General features: G+C 42.8%; 1 protein-coding gene across 1 annotated transcript in view; it reads right to left on the bottom strand.

The window, feature by feature from the left end:
- The window catches only part of PLCE1 (phospholipase C epsilon 1), a 315612-nt gene that overhangs the window by 131661 nt on the left and 171736 nt on the right, over positions 1-12215 (bottom strand). The window contains exon 4 of the mRNA XM_035025358.1: positions 8884-9200. Within this exon, the coding sequence (XP_034881249.1) occupies positions 8884-9200 (317 nt within the window). The remainder of the gene's footprint in view (positions 1-8883; positions 9201-12215) is intronic.

The raw sequence follows: 12215 nt of genomic DNA, 5'->3' as shown, positions 1-12215 counted from the left end.
AGGAAGGAAGGAAGGAAGGAAGGAAGGAAGGAAGGAAGGAAGGAAGGGGAAAAATAAAGAGAAGACAAGCAAGTAAGTTACCACATTCATTAAAATTTACTTTGGACAATTCTCAACTATCTGCAATAATGGACGACCTCAAAGACAGGAATCACTGTCCTATTTGCTTTGGGATACAGCTTTGTTCTTCTCTTTGAATTCCAGTGGGGCTGATGGTCTAGAGCTGTGATCTCTAAGCATTGGTGGCATCAGAATTATCTTGTGGAACTTTCGAAAAATACAGATCCCCGAGCCCACCACGTATCCATGGAGTCAGAAACTCCTGGTAGTGGGCGGCAGGCATGTGCATACTTTAAAAATACTCTGATGCCCTTGTTTTTGTTCAGCTGATCAGTGAAAACCACTGTTCAAGGAAATCGCATTAGATATTTCAAGAATGAGCACAGGCATGGAGGTCCTGATTCCAAGGTTCCTGGCAGCCCTCGTCCACCACCTTCTCCTGCTGTCCCCACATTGGGCACAGCCTCCCTCCATCCTGGTCCTTTTGGAAGTAGTGATAGGACTTAAGATTTTGAATTTCAAAAGCCATCTCTGTTGGGGTATAGGTTTCATGAAAAATAGAAGTAGAGAGTGAGAAAGAAACATATAACAGCAATGGTATGGGGAAGAGAGGAAGGTAAAGAAATAAAGCAAAACTTAGATTTTTTTTTTGGCATCCTACATTCTCAGGCATCCAGTACCTCAAGGCTGAAAGGAACTTTATTTTTTTTTTAATTTATTATGTTATCTTAATCACCATACATTACATTATTAGTTTTTGATGTAGTATTCCATGATTAACTGGGTGTTATACGCAAACAATGAAACAATGAAAGGAAATTTAAAAACCAAAGACCTGAAATCCCCTTCTGCCTGATCTGTGGAAATGACAACTTACCCTAATGTTCTTCTGGGACAATATTCTAGGACACCTCAAGATACGGTTATCTTTCCCATGTCAAGGAGCACAGCCTCCCAATTCAAAGATGTTACGTTTTCTTTTCTTTTCTTTTTTTTTTAAAGATTTTATTTATTTATTTGAGAGAGAGAGTGAGAGAGAGAAAGAGCACAAGAGGGGGGAGCGGGAGAGGGAGAAGCAGACTCCCTGCTGAGCAGGGAGCCCGATGCGGGACTCGATCCCGGGACTCCAGGATCATGACCTGAGCCGAAGGCAGTCACTTAACCAACTGAGCCACCCAGGAGCCCCGAGATGTTACGTTTTCAATATCAGGAAGTGAGCACATGTGTTCAAGTCAACAAAGAGGTTAAATTCATTCTACATGTTGAGATCATAAAGAATATTTTGGGTTTTTTTTAAAGATTTTATTTATTTGAGAGAGAGAATGAGAGAGAGAGAGAGAGAGAGCACACGAAAGGGGGGAGGGTCAGAGGGAGAAGCAGACTCCCCGCTGAGCAGAGAGCCCGATGCGGGACTTGATCCTGGGACTCCAGGATCATGACCTGAGACGAAGGCAGTCGCTTAACCAACTGAGCCACCCAGGCGCCCCATAAAGAATATTTTGAGTCGTCCTACGAAGAAAATGGCTTTTTTTCAGAGTAAGAGAACGGAGTTGAGGAAAAAAGCTCCTTCAGCATCTGATTTAATAGCACCAGGTAGGCAACCCAAGAACACTGGCTTTGGAAGCCAGATCACCTGGATTCAAATCCTAGCTAGTCATTTAATTAGCCTCTTTGTGCCTCAGTTTTCTCATCTGTTAAGTGGGGGGACCATAATAATAAAAGAGATGGGATCCATTATTATTAGTTATTTTAATTTTAGGTTTTTTGTTTTGTTTTGTAACCAACATTGAACCATTTGTGTCTTAGATCCTCACTGCTTTACACACGTCATCCTTCTGAACACTCACATAACCTATTTGAGGTAGGTACTATTATTGTCCCCATCTAGAGATGAGGGATTAGGTAGTTAGCTTGAGGTTATGCAGCTGGGAATGGCGGATTAGAACCAAGGCAGGCCAACCCTAGAGCTGAATGATGATGCACGGTGATGCCATTCCTCATTCCGAGCCCTGCTGTTCACTGACAGTTACTGTAAGTGAGTAGAATCCTGTGAGTTCTGATTGCCAAGAACTGCCAATCACAATTTGCTGTCAATCAGCTCCAGGACAGATTAGCTTCCTACTAATAACCCTGCTCTTAGAATACGGCCCTACACAGTTGAGTCTTGGTTCAACTGCCTACTGTATTTTTTGGTCCAGAAATTTCTGGACTAAAATTTCTGTTAACTCGGGAATGCGTGGTGAAATGTTCTGGAGGATGAATATAGTGTCTACTTTCAGAGGTGCCTCTGGAGAGATGTGCTTTCCCAAGGAGAAATCTGGTTTTCCACAGTGAGCTGAAATTTCCCTTACGCTGAGGGGGCTTTATTAGCAATGCATCCCATGAGTATTCAGATATGAAGAAGAAGTTTGTATCGTAGCCCTAAACAGATGATTTACTTGGCTGTCTGCATAAAAGGAGGGGAGAAAAGCTTTGACAGGAACTTCTTCTAACATGATTGAACATACATATTAAAAAAACAGTATTTTAAAAAAATATTTCAAGTGAAGAACACATTTGGGCATGAGGACACTCCCCTACCCTAATCTCCACCATTATCATATGTCATGCATTTTCCTTACTGTGCAGAAATGGTCTTTCCTTGGCTATGATGAGACATAGTTTTAGATGTTGGAAAATGCCAAACTGATCAACACTTATGAAGTATATAAGGGATTCTGGCTGAAAGGACCCAGGTTGAAACAGCTGTTCTCTGGCCAGATGGTTTGCTTATTCTTGCGATTCTTTCCCAGATTGTTAAGCTGCACCTTGGCATTCTTCATAGAGGGGATGGCCTTTAAACTGTTGAACTGAAATCTAGTGAAACCTACCAGACAGAAGGAACAAGTAGCAACTGAGTGTCACTTTGAGCTGCCTGAATTTGTGTGGCTAGAGAAGCAGATTGATGACTGCTTAGGTTAACCAAACAGAAGGAGGTCGGGGAAGGTCACCTGGGCAAAGAACTAAGTAGAATCCCTCCACGGTCTTCTGGGGTCTCAGAATAATTGTGGGCTAAATCTTGGGCTCATGAACTTACCCTGGACCACCAGGTCCAAAAGAGGAGCCCAGAGGAATGTTCTTGCTAAAAATTACTCAACAAGAAAAGACTGCTCAGGCCAGAGGAAAAAGTGAACCTGCTAATAGCCTTTAGAGCTGAAAACCAATCTCCAGAGAAATCAACTATCTATTATACAAAAGAGTATCTGGTAATGGTGTGGGCAGTGGTGGTTACGGAGCAAAAATTCACTCTGTTGACAGGTCCTGTGGCCCAGCTGTAGAGGCAGACCACGGCGAGTTCTGATTTCCAAGGTCATCAATGGGTGAACCATAAAGACAGGAAACAGAGGCCATATTAAAGAGGCATAAGGTTTGAGAACCAGTGACTCAGAAATTCAATCCCAGAATACCACCAACTTCCATGTTTCACCATCGTCCTCAGGGGTGGTGGGGGAAGAAAGGCATGAGAACAAAGGGAGTAAGGATGGTCTTCAATCTTTAATAGCTTCTCGTCTCTTCTTAGCTCTTGTCTCTGCTTCTAAAGTATGCAATCTCTTCAGTGACATTATCTACAAAGACATGCCTCTCTGGCTCCTCTAGAAAAGAAAAATGGCTCTGGAATTTATTCTAAAAGAAATGAAAAAAAAAACAACAACAGTGAGAGCAAAAGGAATCTGGGCTAGAGGCAGAGGCTGGATAGGGGAAGAAAGTGAGGGGAAAACCCCCAGGATGATTTGAGACTGTCAAAGTAAGAGACTTTGTGGGTGGCCAGGAAGTGAGGTTGCTCAACCTGAAGAGAGAAAGAAAGAACACTGGTTTCTTGGAGATTTAGATCAGAGTATGACTACAGAGAGATGTCCAGATCAAAAGGGTTCAGGAAGACCTGCCTCCCAAATCAAGCAAAGCAGGACTGAGCTTATCCACACCCCTTAAGCCCCATCCGACAACCACTGGCTTTGGGGCTGACCCTCTGCATCTTCCATTTACTTGCGAGGTTAAAGAAATGACTCCCTTGAAAAGTTACTCTGATGTGCACCAGTCTTGATGTTGGGCAGGAGAAGGGGGAACGGGGAGAAACACTGCTTCCAAGCCACAATCTAAATTGATTCTCAACGATTTATCCCCTGGCCTTCCTTAATGTAAGCCATTTTTTCAGTTATTTTATGATTGTACTTTGAATTGCATTTTAACTGTATTTTCCTAAGAACAAGTGTTATGCAACATTGCCCAAAAGGCACCAGGGATTTTCTTTCCTTTCCCCACATCACAGTTAAGTCATTTGGTACAGAGTTGTTAGAACTTGGGAAACTTCTAGCTCAGAATAATGTTCCATTGATAATTAGGAGCAAGCTTCCTCCCTAGACAATGAGTCTTGCTCAGAACAACCGGAGGTCTTCTTGTCTGGGATATCCTCCATTCCCTGTGATGTCCCCTCTCTAACCCACCCATCCCTCAAGGCCCAGCCCCAACCTCCAAAGCTGAGCAGAGAGAGCTCTAATCACCCATCTAGACACCTCAGCTTCCACATCTGTGCCACTCACACTGCACGGACTTTCTGCCTTTTTTGGTAGTGAGTTGTGCCCATGCCTGACTACAATTTAAGACTGGTAGCTCCTGGCAGCCGCGGACTGTTACTCATTTTCCTCAGTGCTTATCCACCATGGTGCCCTGCTTCTGAGAAGTGCTGAAAATATGTGCACCGAATAACTGAATGCATAAATAAATGCATTCACCTCTCCCTTAAGTGACTAGCACTCCTGCCATGAAGCTAATATTCTCTATCTTGTCTTTGAGATTCTCCAGCCTTCCAAGCAACAGATATCTTCCTCCCACTGAGGAGAGTGCATTTACTTTGGGTATCCAATTTCGACAGAACCAAAGTATGGTCTTATAATGTTGTAGATTTTTATCATATACTGCTAATTTCTTACTTAAAAGAACATTATGTTTGACACATCAGCAAAAAAAAGAGAAGGCTATAGCACAGGAGGTGCTCAATAAATAAGTCTTAAGTGAATGAATGGATGAGTAATAATAGGAAATTAGATAAAAATAGAAACAGAAAGAGGAGTAGAAAAAGAGTAGATGCACAGGAGATTTAGAAAGGAAGTAGAAAGAGAGGGGAAAGGAGACTCAAGATTAATTAAATTCTTGGGCGTCTGGGTGGCTCAGTCGGTTAAGCGACTGTCTTCGGCTCAGGTCATGATCCTGGGGTCCTGGGATCGAGTCCTGCATTGGGCTCCCTGCTCTGTGGGGAGCCTGCTTCTCCCTCTCCCACTCCCCCTGCTTGTGTTCCCTCTCTCACTGTGTCTCTCTCTGTCAAATAATAACTTAAAAAAAAAAAAAAGATTAATTAAATTCTCAATCAGCAATTCTGGTACTACAAACTTGACCTTGATAATTAAGCAGAGAGGAGGGGCAAGGCAGTTGGGTTAGAAGAGAGTAGACTGTGAAGACAGACATCTGGATTCTGACATTCACTCAGCCACTGTGTGACCTTGAACAAGTGACTCAACCTCTCTGAGCTGCACTAGCTTTTTTTTTTTAACTTTTATTTTGAAGTAATTTTAGATTTATAGAAAAGTTGCAAAAATAGTATGGAAAGTTCCTGTATACAGTTCACCCAGCTTCTGCTAATATTAGCATCCTTCATAACCATAGTACCATTATCAAGATGAAGAAATTAACATTGATCCATTAATACAATGCAGCCATATTCCTTATTAGAATTTCACTAATTTCCCCATTAATATATTTTTTCCTAGCCCTGTATCCAGTCAGCTCCCCCACTGTATTTAGTTATCATGTCTCCTTGTCTCCTCCAGTCTTTGACAGTTCCTCAGTCTTTCCATACCTTTCATGACCTTGATACTTTTGAGGAGTAGAACGTCCCTCAATCTGGGGTTGTCTGATGGTTTTTTTCCCTCGTGATTAGATCTAGGTTATGCATTATTTATTTATTTATTTGGGTGTCAAGAACGTCACAGAGATGATGTCATGCCCTTCCCAGTGCACCACAGCAAGAGTTATCTGTCAATATGTCTTCTTACTGGTCATGGTGACCTTGAACACTTACTAAAGTGGTGTCTACTGGGTTTTTCCACTGTTCTATTTTTCCTTTTGTAATTAATAAATATTTTATGGAGAGATATTCTGACTTTTTATTTATTTTGTTATTTCCTTAAGTAACCTCTACACCCAATGTGGGGCTTGAACTCATGACCCTGAGATCAAGAGTTAAATGCTCTGCCAACCGAGGCAGCCAGACACGTCTTGTGGAGAGATACTTTTAGACTAAGCCAATATCTTTTTTCTCATTGTATTTTTGCCCAAAAATATTAGCATTCATCAGTGGTTCTTGTTTTTTTTGTTTGTTTGTTTGTTTTAGTGGTTCTTGCTTGTAACAATTTATTGCTGGGGGGGTCCTCAAGGTGATTTCCTATTTCTTTCATCCCTCTACATTTATTAATTAGATTCTTTTATATAGAGCTTCCCCTCCCCTCCCATTAATGAATTTATTCATTTATTTTTATCAGTATGGACTCAAGAATACTTATTCTATGAACTATAATCCAATACTATCATTTATTTTGTTACTTAAGCTTCACTTTTTTTATCTGTGAGTCAGGGAGAATGGCAACAGCCTTACACAACTATCATGAGGATTAAATAGGATTTAGAAATGTGAAAATGTCCAGTCCATAGCACCTAGTAAATAAATGCTGGCTCCTGTCCTCCCTTTTCCTTATAGAAGGTAAAGCCACACTACTCTGAAGGCAAGACCCTTCTAAATAGGCGAACATCCTAATTTAAGAATTCTCTTTTAATGTAATGCAGGCTTTCTACACTAAGGTATAGAAAGCAACTAGAATTTAGCTAGCCCAGTGTTGCCTACTAGAGGTCGTTTCGGATCTGCCTGTAATGACTACGTAAGACTGATTTTTAATCAGTATCCATAATTTGTATGAAAATAGATGCTTGAGAATACTTGAAAACAGACTGTTCTCTTAAGTAGTTTAAATGTTTTCCCAGAAATCTTGTTTATGTTCTGAAGTTGCTTAGCTAAACTATTTTCAGAGATAGTCCAAAGCATGCCTCAACCCAGCTGTGCTTTGTATCATCACTAACTCTGAATTAGTGAAATCACTGATGCATCTTTGATTCTTGAGGTTATGGAAGTGAATGGAAGAAACCAAAATTTTCTTTCTCCAAAATTAATTTAAAATTAGATTTTAAAAGTTCAGGCAAGGCAAAACTTCAGGTAGAATTTAAAACAACCACAACCACAATGGACAAGGATAAGGTCCCAAGGCTGTGAGAATAAGGAGATCTGGAAGTTTAAAGCACTACACAACATACAGTAAATCCACAAATAAAACACTCAATGTACTGGAACTTCCATTTCTACCCTGTTGTTATCAGTAAGGAAAATCAAGAACATCAGATTTATTTTAAAAAGCAATTTAGGGGCAGTGTGGTTCACGGGCTCTCAAGTGGACTCCCAGAGAGTCAGTGTTGCTCAGTTTGGAGTGGGGCCAGGTGCCATCCCTCAACACGAGCCTGATCCAGGTGGAAGTGGAGTGGTTCACAGTCCGGCTTTGGGGCCTGACTATGTAGGTCTGAATATCACTATTGCTACCTACCACCCATGTAACTCTGGGCAAATGACTTCATTTCCTCATGCCCCAGTGTCTCCACTGGTAAGATGGGCCTAATGAGAGCATCTGTCTCCCAGGGTTGTTGTGAGGAGCAAATAAATGGTACGTGTAAAATGATGAGCATGACAGCCAGACGGTATCAGCGATTCCTATGGATAACAGACCTCCCTCTGAGGAACGGTGATTGGGGCATGTGTGGGCACAGAACTACTTGGGCTCAGCCTCTAAAACTTCTGCATCCACTGGGCCTTATCAAGGTCACTGACATTTACAACCATCATTGGGGTCAGGATTGGCAGGCTGTGGAGGCTGGCAAGGTGAGCTGCCACAGTTGGAAAGGGTTTAAGTAACAAAGTCTGATAGACCCTCCGTCCATCACAGATACACTGAATGGAGACCTGCCTTTCCCTCCTGTCCATCCTCCTTGTTCCAGGGCCACATGATGCCAACCCTTGGCTCTCCCCCCGCCACCCCAGCCCCTTGACCTCTTACAGTGCCTTCTTCTCAAGTATTCCCAGACTCTGGTCACAGCTGTCCTTTCCAGCACTGGCTTATGGTAAGGTCTCAGAGGCCTTGGAGGGACTTTCTGGTGTTGAGGATCTTGATGGGGTGCAGGGAACAGAAGTGCCCCTGGAACCCACGTTCCTCCCCGTGCTTCTGACCCAGGTGCATTGGTTTTTACATTTCTGCTGAGAACGCCCAAGAGTGGAAGAGGGGGTGGGTTAGACAGATCCCATGGCCAGGGATCACGTGGTCAAAATTCAAAATTGAGACATTTGGTCTTAAAAGCACCTGTACAATGTGGGGGGAATACTGGAAAATGAGCCTGGGGAGAATATTTTGGCAAGAGAGCAGAGAAAAGGGCAGGGACCGGTTGTCCAAAGGGAGAAGGCCCATGCACTTTATGAAGATAGAGGTAAGGATAGGAACAGTTAGGCCTAGGGCAATGATAGGGAGGATGACAATGTGTCATCGATCTCATTGCTTGGAAACAAAGCAGCCATTGTGGACATGGCAGGACCAACAGGCAGATGAGACACCAATAACAGACAAACCGAAGAGGAGAAATACGTTTAAAAATCACTTACTAGAGTGTCAATTACAAGTACATCTCCAAGTGGCTTCTTACCTCATTAAATCTCATCACCAGATCTTCCAGGGCATTGTGCTCTCTGTTCTGGGAGGTAAGAATCGAAGCTGAGATGGATGCTTTGAGGCAGGGCAGGGATGTCTGGCATTCCGGAGTGCCCAAGTCCCGGGTCAAGAAGCAAAGGTAGTCAACTGGCAAGACCCTTCGGTAAATGTTCTGTTCCTGCTCCATCAGGATGCTGGCGACTTCCTCTGGGAACTGAATGAGGGGCTGCAGGTCAATCAGCTCCTTGCTGATCCCAGCTGAACTTGAAGGGAGGGCACTGGAATTGGCCATGGAGGTGCCTGGCTGGCGTTCTAAAATAAAGCAACAAAAGTTATGGTGACATCAAGGTTGATATCCCCTACAACAGATATTTACTTGAGAGCCATTCAAAATCTTACAGGTTTCCTAATCAAGTTTCTGCTTGGTGAATAGCTCTCTACGATCTTCCTTGGTATGGAGACCCTTCTGATAACTGTCCTGCCTGCTTGTTCCTGCCCCCTGGGGCATGGGTGAAGGCTCAGTTCCCCATTTTTAGAAGGAGAATTGATCTAACATACCATTCTCTAACCAGTTCACTATGACACTTTGCAGAGTAGTAGAGAAGTCTCTTCTTTGCTTCTGCATTCTCCAGTGCTAACCATCAGAGTGAAGCAGAATGAGGGTGGGTGTGGGCACAGCACCCGAGGTGGAAGAGGAAAGAAGGCTGTGGCAGGGGGTGGGGGAAGGCATGTGGACACATATACACGTGGTGTGTAAACATGCAGGAGACCCCAGGGACCCAATGCATACAAGGTCCAAAACTTCATAGTATACCTGCCGATATTCTACCCTCAGTGATTCCACTGAGAACCATTTGGGGGTTTGCAGGGACAGAACCACCTATAAAGTAAGGGAGGAACAGGTAGTAAGGAGATGTATCTAAATAAATAAAATAAATCTTATTCCCTGCTCCACCAGTGGCAGTAAGAAGGTGGTGAGGAAGAGAGAGCAGCAAGTGCACTAGACAGAAGGACCAAAAGCATTCCTAGGCTCCAAATTATTCCCTTAGCACAAATTCACGTTATTTGACCACTCCTCCCATCTGTCTCTTAATTTCCTGCCTATGAGTCATTCATTCATTTATCTAACTTAACCATCCATCTATCCGTCCATCCACTCAAAAAGCTTTGAAAATCTATGATGAGCCCTCCAAAAGAATTTCTCAAAGTATGACCAGTTTTGTGGCTAAGTTGGGGAAATGGCATATATTCATGTCACAAATCCTCTTCCTGGAAACACATGAGGTGCACAGGTATACTGTTAAAGGCTCTAAGGGGTCTTGCAGTAAAGAAATCCATTTCCATGGCTTCATTCAGTGCTCCCCAGAGCACACTTTATATCACACCTACTAGGTCACTCTGTGAGACTAGTGCTGCTTGGAGCCCTTCAGGAAACACTGCCCCGTGGGCCAAACTGCTCTCACTCCTTATCCAGTTCACGCCTTTTCCTTCCCGACAGTCTCTTCCTGGCCAGCCCCACTTCACGCTTCTCATAGTGCTCCATGAGGGGACCACATTCTACTTCTCCAGATCTTTCTCACATTCCTGATTTCTTAAAACATTCTCACTGACCCTTTGGCAGAATAAAGCCCTTCTGATGGCTGGCGTTCCTCACTGCTGACTGTCACTTGTTTGGACACTGGACAACGGCACCGTCCATAAGGAGGACTTCATCAACATTCAGATCTCAGCATCCTTCACTCTTTTTTAAATCCCTACTGCAGACAACCTTGGAATCGTCACTCCAAAGTATTCCATCTCTGTAGTACTGAACTCTGAAATCCTCCACCTTGAATTTGACTGCCTTTTCCCTCCCATCCTTTCTACTAAACCTTCTCTGTCCTTGACAGACTTCCAGTTCCTTGGTCTTGGTTTGGGTATATGGTCAGCATTTTAACATGCGCCCACAACACCCAGGATGCCATCCCAAGTCTCCTTGACTTTCCGCCACGTGTACTTCCCAATCTTGAATCCTAAACTCAACCATCCATCCTTGGCTTCTGGGCTGCTATATGATGACACTGACATTGCTGCTACTTAGTGATGGAACCCTTGCTACTTTGGATTATCTAACTTCAGCTGGGCCCTCAGGGCAGCTTCAGACTTGACATGAATTTATTTATTTTTTTCCTAAATAACTCACTGTCTTCTTTACCTCTGCAGTGGAGCCTTTCTATTCTTCTCACACTCCCAAACCCACCTTTATTTTCCTTACATTGATTTGATCATTTCTTTTTTCTTTGTTTGTTTAATTGTTTTTACTTGAGTGTAGTTGACACACAACATGATGTTAGTTTCAGGCATACAACATAGTGATTTGACAAGTTTAAAAATGATGCTGTGCTTACCACTAGTGTAGCTACTGTGTTTGATGCTTACCACATGTTTACTACACGATGGTAACTGACAAACGTCAGGGACTCCTTCCATTAGGTAAAATGCCTCTATGTTTTCTATTTTCTTCTCCTTCTCTGAGAAAGTTGTGTGCCTCCTCTTACCCAAGGCACACCTAGGTTTGTGATTAAGTCTATTCAAATTGCCTCAGTGGTTGTCTCCAATATCAGTTCCTTTCTCTCTGCAGACTCTTCTTTGCCTACCCAAGTGTTTGGTTACCCTTACCCCATATAACTTCCCTTCTCTCTTAAACTCCAAATCTTCTCTAGCCTTCCCTTCACTGTGTACCTTCTGTGCACAGCAAGCTATATTCCTCTGGTAGGTATGGTGACCATACTTCTGATCCAAAGACTAGGCCATACATTCTGCCCAAAGTAATAAACCAATAATGGTGTGGGAGAGAAAAATGGAAACTGGAAGCTCTTAGTTCTTAGACCACCCTGTTGACAGGGCATCTCTGTTGATGGTCTGGGCTCTGATGTTCTTCCCTCACCCCATCCTCTCCCATGCAGCCCACCCGCCACCTCTGAAGCATAGCTCAAGAAAAATTCTTGTGACATTTGCTGTTTAATTGAGTTGTTTCCCTTTTGCAGGAATGCTCTCAGTGACAATCTAATAAAAAATCATGAGGAGAAAACTGGAAAGTTTGAACAATATTGCTCTCCACTGATGCAAGCCTGATCCTATTTTAAATATATTCCAGTCAGAACTCCCTGTTTCATCTTCTGTATAAAAACTGTGGTATCCAAATTTTTGTTTCTCTTTGATTCTAAAAGGTGAACGGGTGAGTAAAGAGTACAATGATTTATTGTAACCATTTTTATCCATTTTTTGGGGGCCAAACTACAAAAATCAACTTCAGTGGAAAACAATGACAGCCAAATTATATTTGGT

The sequence above is a fragment of the Mirounga leonina genome, unplaced genomic scaffold (assembly GCF_011800145.1).
Source record: "Mirounga leonina isolate KUSES-001 unplaced genomic scaffold, KU_Mleo_1.0 Mir_114, whole genome shotgun sequence".
Classification (NCBI taxonomy): domain Eukaryota; kingdom Metazoa; phylum Chordata; class Mammalia; order Carnivora; family Phocidae; genus Mirounga; species Mirounga leonina.
Note: the sequence above shows the minus strand (reverse complement) of the source record. Positions and strands in the feature narration are given on the sequence as shown.